General features: G+C 35.7%; 2 protein-coding genes across 3 annotated transcripts; one reads left to right on the top strand and one right to left on the bottom strand.

Annotated features, from left to right (window-relative positions):
- The first annotated feature begins 3,143 nt into the window (after positions 1-3,143).
- LOC139853062 (uncharacterized) lies at positions 3,144-8,460 on the top strand. Of its 2 annotated transcripts, none has more exons than XM_071842430.1 (7): positions 3,144-3,514; positions 4,838-5,449; positions 5,660-5,847; positions 5,963-6,177; positions 6,822-7,015; positions 7,852-7,977; positions 8,165-8,460. In XM_071842430.1, the coding sequence occupies exons 1-7, from the start codon at positions 3,362-3,364 to the stop codon at positions 8,261-8,263; spliced, it is 1,587 nt and encodes a 528-aa protein (XP_071698531.1). In that variant the 5' UTR covers positions 3,144-3,361; the 3' UTR covers positions 8,264-8,460. The 2 variants fall into 2 exon arrangements, with proteins under 2 accessions (XP_071698531.1, XP_071698530.1); XM_071842429.1 differs by having other exon boundaries at positions 5,657-5,847.
- Positions 8,461-8,898: 438 nt separating this feature from the next.
- On the bottom strand, positions 8,899-12,995 carry LOC139852156 (protein IQ-DOMAIN 32-like). Its single transcript, XM_071841382.1, has 6 exons — positions 12,745-12,995; positions 11,973-12,305; positions 11,412-11,585; positions 11,127-11,207; positions 9,558-10,809; positions 8,899-9,210 (listed from the first exon to the last, which is right to left on the bottom strand). Exons 1-6 carry the CDS (start codon positions 12,844-12,846, stop codon positions 9,191-9,193), a joined length of 1,962 nt encoding a protein of 653 aa, XP_071697483.1. The 5' UTR covers positions 12,847-12,995; the 3' UTR covers positions 8,899-9,190.
- Positions 12,996-13,265: the final 270 nt, after the last annotated feature.

The following is a 13,265-nucleotide window of genomic DNA, read 5'->3' as shown; positions in this document are numbered from 1 at the left end:
AATAGGCCTCTATACATGTAAGTATGTAACAAAGTAACTAATTAAGTTGAGATACTATTTGACTTACTTTGATTGCACAATTAATTAAATTTTTAGTAACTCGTATATATATCTTAATTATCTTATTATTCTATCTATAGCTTAGATTCTTCAAATCGCATCCATGTTTTTACGTGCGATTGTCGAAAGATTGCAAATATTTGCAACTCAATTAGTAAAACAAAATGATACAAACTTGAAAAAGTCTAATCTTGTTTTATTATTATTATTATTATTATTATTATTATTATTATTATTATTATTATTATTATTATTATTATTATTATTATTATTATTATTATTATAAACTTAAAAGTTTTAAAACTTACAAAAAATTAGTGGGAAGCCTAGAGACAATCTGGGCCCCCACACCTCTAGCAATAGCAAAACCTATCCTAGTAAAAATATGAGCAGCAGCACCGGCACCAATATCTTGCGCCATCGAACTCTTCTGAACCCGCTTTAGCAAAGAAACAGCCTCCTTCTCTAATTCCCCAAGGGAAGAAAATGAGAAAGGAATGAAACCATAACCAATCGCCAGACAACTAGATTCGTACTTGACCCGCTTCCGACGAGCCGCATTAATCACAGCACGTCCAGGGACAAAGTCAGAAAGCCCAGACTGTGTCAAAGGAGAAGACCCTGTCAAGTCAACACAAACATCGCGATCACAATCCCAGGAATAAAGTAACACATCTGCAGGTCTGAGGGCCCTTTCGTTCCCTCCAGACAACCCAATGTCAACCTCCTTTCTCGCTGAAATCCCAGATCGATAACAAACATCAACAAGGGAATCCCGGACAATATTATGTCGATGCTTAATACCCACCATACCAGCACAAGACACCGCGTGATCCCCGAAAATATCCCCAGTAAAAACCCTTGAACAGGCAGAACATGCCGTCGAGATAGAGAACAATGGAACACCTAACCGGTAGCACAACACACATCGGTAAGTCTTTGCGTTCATCGTCTGACCCAACCCCAAAATAGGGACTGCCCTTAGCCAAGCAGAGGTGTGATCACTCTGCTGTGATTTCCATAAGGCTGATTGTCGGGGAGATAACGAAAAAGTGGATTCTGCAGAAGCGGTAACCTTTGTGAAATAAACATCTGCCAATTTCTTCATGAGTATTGGGGCAGCGACCTCACTCGGATTACCTAAAATATCAAACCCAACCGTTTTATTAAACAGACCCAATGCATCTTCAAAAGCACGACCAAGACCAACAATACCCGCATGACGTAGGAGCTTGGTCTGCAATCCAGCAGACTGTAATCGAGAAGCCAGAAAAGCATAATGACGAACATCTCCCGCAGAATAAACACCAAGCCCTCCAAATGCAAATGGCAAGGTGGCAAGCCGCCACTGCCAATCACCAAACCCAGGCCCTGAAGCAGTAACAATACGCTCCAAGGAAGATCGAAGGGCTCCATCGAAAGCGCGTTGAGCCGCCTCAAATATACTAGGAGGACAAGTACGCAAGGAAAAGTAGAGTTTAGAAACTCCCGTACATGCCCTAAGCAACAACAACTCACACTGAGGATCATCAAGCTTAGCAACCTTATCCATAAGCGCAATGGACTTGGTCACCCTTTGCATCACCAGTTCACTACTAAAACCAGGATCGGAACTTGCGGGGGCCCCAAGCAACTTAACACCATTTAAAGGCCGAGCAATATTAGGAGGAAAGACACCTACTTGCCTGCTGCGAGGGTCCTCCGTAGGCCAGAAAATTTCTGTTTTTTCAACGTTGAGATGCAGCCCAAAACGAGGCCCATCCTCCATAATCAAATGCAAAACCTTCCCCACCACCAAAGTGTCCCCAATAATAGTACCATCATCCAAATACCACGCCTGAAGACAAACCTCAAAATTATCTCTGATTTTAGAAACCAAGGGTTGTAGGACCAAAGCAAAAAGCAGCGGACCAAGGGGATCACCCTGTTGTACCCCCTGAGAAGACCATAATGTGTGGTTCCCATAATACAATCTGGCTGGATTAGAGTAGCAAAATTCAACCCACCGAGAAATGCTCGGACAAAGGCGGCGAACTTCACGTAACATGACCGTACGATCAACTAGATTGAAGGCATTTTGAAAATCAACTAATAACATAGAGAGGCCAACATCAGAGCCACGATCCTCAATTATTATTATTATTATTATTATTATTATTATTATTATTATTATTATTATTATTATTATTATTATTATTATTATTATTATTATTATTATTTATTTTTGACGGAAAAAACCATAGAACTTATAAATAAAAGGAAGATTGTCAAAAGAATGAAACCTCCTTGAAATGTACTACAACAACAACAACAACAAAAAAAAAAAAAAAAAAAAAAACCGAGCTAACTAAATAAGAAACAACAAAACCTAAGCCCGTTACAACAAAACGAGCTCGATATCTATCCTGAACCACAAAAACATAAAACTAACCAAAAGCAAGATGGACTCCAATTTAACCGACTAACGACGAAAGATTAAGACACATCTAAATAACCGAAATGCTAACGAACTATAAACTCAAGCATCCTTGATAAATTCCACGAAGACTTCCATCTCTTCTCCCTGAACAGGTCGCTTCTTTCTTTCCTTCTTTTTTCTCTTTGTAATCACCGTTACGTTTGGAGGGTCACTAGGTTTAAAAATCAATACCCTTTTGAACGCCTTTCATGGTATTCATCACATGTTAAAAATCGTAAAAGGATTACCCACGACCCTTCCACTTGAATCCAACGCGATACGCCTTTTACCGATTGATTTGTCAAATTTGGATGCGACGGACTCGAAACAAGAAGTGCCCGTATCCTCACCCAACTTTAGTCCAGTCGATACACAAGCATTGGGCCCCAAATCAAGATGTCCCGAATTAGAATGTTTAACAGTCCAACCTGGGCCTGATGTTGATCCATTGGGCCCCAAATTATTATTATTATTATTTTTAATTATTAATTAATTGTTTTCATCTACACAATTTGGTTAAACCGTACCGATCCATAACCAAATGGAATCGGATCCTAGTTAGGTTATTCGGGCACCCGCCAACATCAACGTTCAATCCCAAATTGGCCTTCCGACATCACCAAAGGGTGCTTCATCCCCAATTCAATTTTCCAGCTGTTCAATCATCATTCAAAAATCAAAAGCTATTCTTTAATTTAATCAACTACAGTATTTCTTTATAAAATTCAGGACACGTGTCACAATTCACATCACCCTTTCTTAATAATAAAATCATCAATTGTTGATTTTTTTATTTTTAGCTTCGATTACATACGAACCAGAATCGGATATTGATCACGAATCATGGGAGCATCAACATCAACGGAACAAGTATCAACGGAGCAACGTGAAGCTGAATCATTAGCTGCATCCACCGGTGCTCTTACTCTTCTTCAAAATACATTCTCAAATCTCTCAGATCCTCAAACTCATACAATCCCCATTTCTTCTTTACAGGTTACATATATTCTCAAACCCTAATTTTATGTTTTTAAATTCTTACCTTTTTACTAGATGAGCGTAGTTTCTGGTAAATTATTGGCATTGTTTTTTTTAGGATTTGAGCCTAGATTTTTTTTGTAAATTGAAGATATTTGATTATTGACGTTGTAATTAGTTTGTTTGGATGTGTTCTTATATAATTTGATAAAGTTTTAGTGTTTTGGTTAAAGTGATTATTTATGGTTGATTACATAAGGTCTGATTTGTAAGATTGATGAACTCTATTAATGTAGTTATTAACATTAATGTTGAAATGTTTACAGCTATACGACATTGGATCTCTATCTTGATGTTAATTCAACAAATAAAGTTGTTATTAGCTTCATCTTATTTAGGCCGCGTTTGTTTACCTCTTAATTGAATGGTTCAGCGCTGAATGTTGAACCATTCATGATTAAGCGCGTTTGTTTCGGATCTCTGAATGACATATAATGTTGAATGGTTAGTGCTGAACCATTCAGTGTTGAAACACTCTCTTAATGTAACATCCGTCCCACATCGGTTGGAGAGGGGAACGAAGCATGCCTTATAAGGGTGTGGAGACCTTTCCTAGCATGACGCGTTTTGGGACCACAAGCGCAGCAGATCCCATGAGAACTCTGCAGTTAAGCGTGCTCAGACGAGAGCACTACCAGGATGGTTGACCTCCTGGGAAAGTGCTCGTCGTGTGTGGTTGCCAAGAAAAATCCGTGCGCCTACGGACAAAGCGGACAATATCATGCTACGGGGAACGTGTTACCTGGGATGTTACATTAAGCACCTAAGTTTTCTGTAATATCCACCTCAAATCATATCCAAAACACTTAACAAACAATTATATTGAATTTTTATTTCAAGTAACACGTTAATAAGATAATTTTACCGAATTTATATCGTTCATTCAAAATGATTATCAAACAACTTATTATCATTATAAACCAAGTTTATTCAGAGACTTTGAACCATTAATTATGAATCACTCAGCGCTAAATCATTCAGTTTTATCAAACACAGCCTGCCTTAGTGAGTCATAATGATTTGCAAGTGGTGATAATAAATTGTTAAAAAGGAAATTATAAGCTTCTTGCACCTATGTGGCTATATACATGCATGCCCTCCCACTTTAGTAGTTGTCAAAATAAAAAAGAATGCACTCTAGAATTTGCAGCAATCTTTATAAACCTTTTCTAGATGATAGTTTAATTTTCGATGTAGTTTCTATCTTATAAAAGTCGATCGTTGCGCTAATAAATTCCCCGTTTTTTCTACACAATTTGTGTACATGTTTATTGTTTACAGGAATGCTTTAAATTATCCATTGATTACCAAAGCTGTGAATCACCTCTCAAACTAGAAAAATTTCCTGAAGTACTAAATCATCTAGGCGGTTCAATCGTTGATCACTTTTTCTTAGCAGAAAAAGGCGGTTTGAACTGGATTGCATTCTTGAATGGCTACACCAAATGTTGTGGCAGAATGCCAACATCAAGTTCATTAAATAATTTACTAACAGTATTTCAAATAGCAACTGTGAAGTCAGGAATCACAACAGGGTTACAAATTGAGTCTATCGATGCAGATAATAAGATAAACGGGTATCTACTGCCTGCAGATTTGTTGATGCTTCTTTGGATGTGTGTTGTTATCTCTTATAATTCTGGATGTATAAAGTCTTTCAAAGGATATGGTAAATTTGGTCTTCCGGATATAAATAGTTTGGTATTATCTGCTGTTTCTTCGTGCGCTGAAGGTGGTGCCGAATTAAATATGTGGAATGACGATATTTTAGGCTTTGATATACAACTTCCTATAGGGAAGCTTCATACTTGGGTACTGAAAACGGTACCAAATCTTCCTGATTGTTTGGTGCAGTTTGTACATTCAAGGCTTTGCAACGCTGCATCTCAAGAGGTACTAAAACCTCAAATCGTTTGTTTCACATAAGATTAGTGAAACAATAGTATATTGTATAAAGCTTTTCAAATATATCTAAAAAGTGTCTTGTGCGGGTTAAAAAATTGAACTTTCAGCATATATCACATATTGGTAAAGCATATATGATGAGTTATATATATCAGTTGAGGCTAATTGGTATTTGGGATTAATTTTTATTGACAGCAGGCCAAATTGGAGCCTTCATCCTCATCTACAAGTGATAGCAACTCAATGGCACAATCGAATAACTATCTTCTGACACCTGGCAGGGCCTGGTCCATTTCCCTTACCATGAGAAGTACTATGCGTGATGAAATTCTAAAAGCGTGTTTCGCACCTGATGTAGATGAAGTTATAGACAACCTTCTATATCGGTTTGTGTACTTCTTTATAACTATTGATGTTTTATCTATAAAGTTTGCTATTGTTAACGTATGAAATTGATTTGTACCAAATTTTTAACATGTCAATCGTTTAATATTATTTTAGGTCCTCTCTTCATGGCAAAGGTTTAAACAGGTTTTGGTCAAACGTTGAAGGATATAATGGCCCTATTCTTGTGATTATTTCTGCTACTTTTGAAGATCATACTTGGACAATTGGTGCACTTTCTCACCAGGGTTTTGAGAACAAAGATACATTTTATGGAACATCTGGAAGCCTATATGCTATAAGTCCCGTTTTCCATCACTTTACATCTTCAGGTACGTGATTAAAGATGTAGCGAAACAGGCGGATTGGGTTATGGCTCAATATGGGTCCGGTCAGGTTGGGCTATGCCAACCTTTGTTTTTGGATTTTGTAAAAAATTAAAGCTGTTATTCTATTATATACAGTTGAGAACACCATATTATAAAACTAAGACAAAATAAAACAAAAGGGTACCCCAACTATATCAAATTTCTTATATCGGTTACTTGATTTAATGTGTTATCAAATTAAGTTATAAAGCCTTTCCTAGCCGCATAAATGTACCTTTTTTATTTACAGTATGAAGAATTCTAGACATTTAAGTTTTTTTTTTCTTCCCGAATCTTTGTTGTGTACTTGTGGTAAAAAGGGGTAAAACCAATTTGGTGTCAATGATGCTTTAAAAGGTAGAAAATTATGATAAAATGAGGTGCCCTTCTGTACTATTTAGCCTTAAACTAATACAGAAATTCCGTTTATATAAAGAAGTTAGGACATTATAAGCGTTTTAAATACACGTTTGATGACTTTGAACCTGTGTATTTTATATGTTCCATATCTAGCTAGCTATCTACACATGATCTGTTTGACCCGTCATTGATAAAGTTAACCCCAATTGACCCGTTATAAGGACTGAGTAAAAATACTTTTCAAGCAGGTAAAGAGAAGAACTTTGTATATAGTCACCTGCATTCCCCTGGGTATGAGGCAAAACCGAAGCCTGCAGGAATCGCATTTGGAGGATCAATCGGAAATGAGCGAGTTTTTATAGATGAAGACTTCTCCAGGCTTACTGTTCGTCATCATGCATATGACAAAACATACCAACCTGGTCCCCTTTTCCCAAATCAGGTACATTTTTTGACATGCACACATATATTGTTGTCTACTCACTGATTAATAGTATGATTGAGTTTTTGATCCAACCTTTTAAAATCGGTTCTTTATGGAAGCGGACAAAAACTACTGGTAGCCCAATTCAACTTAATCCGACCCGTTTTGACCAAGCCTGGAAATAACCCGCTTTGTCGCGAATGTGATTTGACCTTTTACACAACCTGCCCATGTTTGCCATGCCACCTATAGCTATTGAACTACATATGGTTCCTGTTATTCTTCCAACTAATCATCTAGAGTTTGAAAAAAGAGTATACTCCAAATGTTAGGAATTTTTTAATTTTTTATTTTTTTATTTTTTTTTTAATTTTTTATTTTTTATTTTTTTTTGAGGTATAACATCTTAAATGGCTAAATCCTTACATAAAGAATGTTGGTGTGTTGCTATATACGCCTAAAACTGAGCATATGTCCCATGTTACAAAGCATTTTTCGTATGTATATGAATTCTTTGTTAAATAGTTCTGGTTTTGAAAGATCTAATATATAAAAAATTTGTGAACTATGAAAAAGTTAAATAATCTTTTTTTACCATAAATTGTTACTGCCCACTCTTTTCTCCTGTATTATTGACAGTGTATTAAAAGCTTAGTACTTCTATTTGGCAGCACAACCTTCATTTATACTTCATTTTTTTCCCTTCCATTTTCTATCCTGAGCATAATTTGTATTTTGTATTGTTTTATGTGCAAAAATATATATATTGTTTGCTTCACTCACAGCTTAACATGCTATATATAAGATGAAAGAAGGCTGATAGTAACTTGTAACTTTAATTCGATTGCTTTTAGGGATACTTGCCTACCGAAGCTCATGTATTGAATGTGGAAGTATGGGGATTAGGAGGGGAGAAGGTTAAGGAGGTTCAAAATTCTTTACAGAAGAGAGAACAGCTTTTCACTGAACAACGAAGAAAGGTAACTTGTTCTAAACCAGAGGTGACAAAATGGGCGGGTTGTGTAACGGGTCAAAAAATCTACATTTGTGCTTGTGATTTGGCTACTTTTACCTGTTACCTTTGAAGCTACTTCATTTCATATTTACCCTTTTGACTGTCTTACATTTGCTTTATTTAATCATTAACGTTGTTGCTATACTTTGTAGGTTGACTTAAAAACATTTTCAAATTGGGAAGACTCTCCTGAAAAGATGCTGATGGATATGGTCTCAAATCCTGGTGCTGTCCAGCGGGAAAAACGATAAATCTAGTGTGCTTTGAGTGAAAGTACTGATGGTTTTTATATTGTACAGTCGAATAAAGGCTTTTGGTTCTGGAATCAATACTAGGTTATCGGCTTTTTTGTTGCTTTAACCTGGTTGATGTCAATCAGTGTTGAATACTTGAATGCAATCTATGTTGTAATTACTCTATATATCATTACAAACCATACAAACATTGTTCACGCTATTTTTTTAAAAGGTTATTTCCTACATGTATATATACACTGCACGTGACTGAAATATTCTTTTTGTGTAGTCGTATAAGTTGAAAATCCATAAACTTGGGAACATGTTTTATGAAAATTTTCACTTGGTTACTATGAATTTTAAATAGATTTCATGTAACCAATATTGCACCTCGCCATCTTAACTTATGACGGATTTTGTAATTTGTCTTGTACACGCAAATGTTCACATTAGAATTTAATTATCAAACTCGATAGTTTTCGCTACATCAATGACTAGCTTGTTTGCGCATCCATCGATCAACTGGAGCAACGAACCTAATAGTTGAATGTAATTGTTTGCGGTTTGCCAATAGACAACAAGAATACAACAATATAGATTTGATAATACGGAGTAAAAAAGTAGACACTGGACGCACAAAACGTTACTCTTAAATCTCAAATTCCTTATGTTTAAGATATTTAACCAAGATTTCTCAACAACAAGACGATCAAAATTGACACACAACTAGTTTACAAACGAATACATAAAGCACAAACCAACAAAAAAGACAACTCGGTACCACCAAAATAAGAAAACAAACGATTAATCTCTTGGATCAATTCTATCAAGAAGTAAAACTTAAAAGGGGTCAAAATGCTAACATATTATAACTGCTGAACAATTTGAACTTCGTAGACTGAAACTTGAGATGCAGGCCACCTTAAGAACCGTTGATGTATCTTACTTCTGCCATTTCCTCTCTGTTATAAGCACCGAAAAAGATAACCAAAAAGAACAATAATTTCATCACATGCTAATAAAAATTCAGAATTGATCAAATACAAATTCTTGTTAGAGATAAAAAAATAAATAAAGATGCAGTTTTACTCTAATACTGTTCTCAGTTGCATACCTCCAAACAGGAAGAAAAGTGAAAATAATAAGAAAGGATAATTCACTTAACAGATGCTATAAATTAACTAGCAAGGGGGAAAGGGTCAGAAACGGACATGAAATAAAAAATGTTCTAGATCATTATGTACTGAAGCATTAAAATAAACAGGTCATCATGGTAAAAAAAAAGTGTAATAACTCATTTAAAAATTACCTCGATTATCATTTCCCTTTGTGGTCTGCTGTGCTTGAGGTGAGGACCGTTTTGTACGAGGCGAATCATGCCTGCCATTTACAGCACCAGGCAACGAGTGTCGTTTTTTCAAGTAAGCTTCTTTACCATGTAAATCTGGACTCGACCTCGGTGAGTTATTTGCAAGCGCTTTTGCTCTCGCAGATTCCGTCACTTGCATGTAACTCGGTATCGAATTACTACTGCTACTATCTCTCGGTTCCTGATCAATATGTTCAGACGTTTGTGACCCGAACGAATTCCTTCGTTTCCCGGGTTTACTCTCTCTAGGTAGATGGTCAAAGCTGACTGGAGACTTCACACTATTTGACCACGATTTTGGCTTTTGACCCGATACCTTTTTGTCAGTTTTAGTCTTGTTTTTAATTGACAGCTGACTAGAAGGTGTTGTTTGTGATTCGGGGACTGTTATTTGACTTTTTGGAGATCCATTTTGTTTTGATTGTGATATATTGGTGTTTTGTTCATTGCTGGAAAAATCGTATTGTTCGGGAAGAGTCAAAATGGAGTGAGTCAACTCGGTACCTAGGAGATCGTGTTCTTCGTTACTCGTTACTTTTACTTTATCTACAACTTTCGATTCTTTGTCATTTTCAGTGTTTCCAACTTCTGATGGATCTGGTGAGTCAAGCATTGACGTAATGGAAAGTTCGGTCCCACATTCTGAATCGCCCGTTTGACTTCGACCCACTTTTAAGCTTTCGTAAACGAATGCTTCCGCAGGTTCAAGTTTAGTACTTTTATCCGCACGTGAATCGACCAAATGTTCTTGATTGGAAGATTTGACTGAAGTCAATGAAGTGGTCTTAGAAGTCAACTCCTCGAATCTTGAATGGGCAGCAATGAATGAAGGATTACTCGGTTTTCTTGATCCAAAAACGGTCTTTCTTCCCTCAGAATCAGCTTGTTCAGTGGCCCCCCTTTTAGAAGGACGTTTGGATTGTTCAGGTAACAAATTGGACTCTATTTTCGGTGCGATGCTCGAACGTTTACTTTCATCAGGAAATAAATCAGACTTCTGCTCATTAATCACATTGTCAACTTGGCTTTTGATATCATCGATCTTGTCCTTCATGGGATTTATTAAATGTGAGTCGATAACTTCGGGAGACGAAACAGACATCCATCTTTCCATCCATTTCCATGATGAATCGTCCTTTGATGGTGCGCACTTAATGTTGATTGGTTTGGTGCGTGGTGTAGACTCCAATAGCTTATAACAAATAAACAAACATTTGTTACACTTTTTGTTTAATAATATATAATGCTAAGGCTAGAAACAGAAATGACAATATCAGCCCAATTCGAGATAAATTGTGCGGCTTTAAATGCTCACAAAAATTGTATCATGAAGTTAATAACATAGCTCTTTTTAGTCGTATAAAACACATTAAAGGGTTTATTACTTGATTTTTACCTAAACCTGTTATGTAATATTATCCAACTCATCCAACCCGCTCATTTTGCCACCTCTACTATGAAAGCTCAAAAACTTTCAGAAGATTAATAATATGAAATCAAGTTCCGTACCTGGATAGCAAATCGGTTACTGAGAAGCTTCTCAATCGAGATATACGTTGGTTGCGTCCTGGTAGTAGAATCTTGATTTTTCTGGAAGAAAACAAAATTTGCAAACGAAATTAATGCTTAAATACAATGCAGTAAATGCAAAAGATAGTTTTGTAGGCTTTTACGTTTACATAAAGGCAAAAGTAGAAAAGAATTTATCAAACAACTCTTATTGTGTGTTCACATAACCTTAACCTTTAATCATGTTTGGAGCTGTTCTAAGCTTTCATATACTTTTTTACTTACCTTTTTACCATTTCCAACGGATAGGTTAGTCCGACGAGCACGAACAAGAGTTTGCATCTTGACAATGGCTTGAACACAACGCAAACTTCCGGCAGCACGACAACGAACCAAATGCCCTCGTACTGCAGCTTGCAACACCACAGCTTTCTTATGTCTCACCAGTTCTAACTGAGCCTAATTATTACATGCAACCATAATAAACAAAGTTAAACAGATATTATCTCAATTACATCCTATTAATAAGTTGCACTTATTTGAAATCGAGGTGGCAAGTTGGATGGATGGGTAACGGGTCAAATAATCCTTGTTGTACTGAGTCACATGTTAGAAATGTTAAGTTAACCATGACTGCAAAACAATATCATTAAAAAAATCTAAATTTTTAAATCAAACATTTTGAGGTTGAATCATGTATGCAATTCTTATGCATATTGCATAATAGATAGACTTTTAGAAAAGTAAAGACCTGTGTGATCCAGTCAACCCATTTGACTGCTTGACATAAAACACAACCCAAAACAACTGGGTCAAAACCACCTCTAGCTAGAAATAAATGCGTACCAGATATTTCCTAACAGCAGCCTGGATAACAATGACAAACGATTCATCAATCGCAGAATCAGTTTCAATATGAACGTCATCAGTAGCATTTGTCTTAGGAACTGTACTGCATTTCGTAGTCGAAGTCGATGCTCGAGGCAACTCTTCTATCCATGGATTTACGGAAGTTTTCTCGGATACAGAAGAACTGACGGGTGCTTCAGACGTAATACCGATAGGTTCCGAACTTTTATTCTCGGAGGAAGATATTTCGGTTATAACAGTGTTGCTTAGCACTCGATGTCCGGATGATTTCTTACGAAAACTCCATCCTCTTTTATCAGAACCATTGTTCTGAAAAGTTATTTCACATAAGCTCACATAGATACATACATATATGTGTGTACTGGTAACTGTTATAATAACTCATATAATAAGTATGTATCTATCTATGAAAATTGAAACAACTGTCCTTTTTAGGTAAAAAAACAAGATATAAAAAATTGAATAATTTAATGATTTTGTCGATTGCCTTCCATAAAAGTTCATAAAAATCGACAATGTTGATTGCTCATTTAAATTAGTTATCTTTAAGCAATTAGTACACATCAAACCATTCAAGATTGATCCTTTCATAAATTATTAATCAGCCCCATTTTCTACTATATTTCTTTTTATAGGGTTTTTATGGGACTAGAAAAAGAAACAGCACAAAGCCACAAACTGAATTACATTACAGAGTTTTTAATAATTAAATTAAAATTAAATAAAAGAAATTAAAAAAGGGAAGTACCTGAGGAGAGGTATCAAGAGCATCACGATCAACAGATTCAGAGTTACCACCACCACCACCACCACCACAAGCAATTATTTTGAAACAACTAGATCTTCCCATTTTCGATCAAATTCCTTTTTTTTTTTTTTTTTTACTTATTTATCTAAGAATGAAATGAATCAAGAAACAACTTGATTACTTGAAATTTGATTTGGCATTATTGCTGGAACTTGCCCCCAGTAGTGGTAGTGGGGAGTGAGGGGAGGGGTTAATCTAAAATCAAATCCCGGACTTCAACAAGTTCCTTAATTTATTTAAATTTTCGGTTTCAATTCCGCACATTTTCTTTGTCTATGTTATAAACCATTAAAAAATTAAAAAATAACTAATTTATTTAACTTTATTTCGAAAATACTCATCTTTATAGATCTTTCTATCTTTATTTATATTTTTTATTTTTTATATAGATAAAAAAAAATTGAAAAATCAACTAAAGTACAAAGAAGTACATACTCTATAGTGTAGTTTATTTGAATATA

Source organism: Rutidosis leptorrhynchoides, chromosome 6 (assembly GCF_046630445.1).
Source record: "Rutidosis leptorrhynchoides isolate AG116_Rl617_1_P2 chromosome 6, CSIRO_AGI_Rlap_v1, whole genome shotgun sequence".
In the NCBI taxonomy this organism is placed as follows: Eukaryota; Viridiplantae; Streptophyta; class Magnoliopsida; order Asterales; family Asteraceae; genus Rutidosis; species Rutidosis leptorrhynchoides.
The sequence above is the reverse complement of the archived record's forward strand: the minus strand, read 5'-3'. Positions and strand labels throughout refer to the sequence as shown.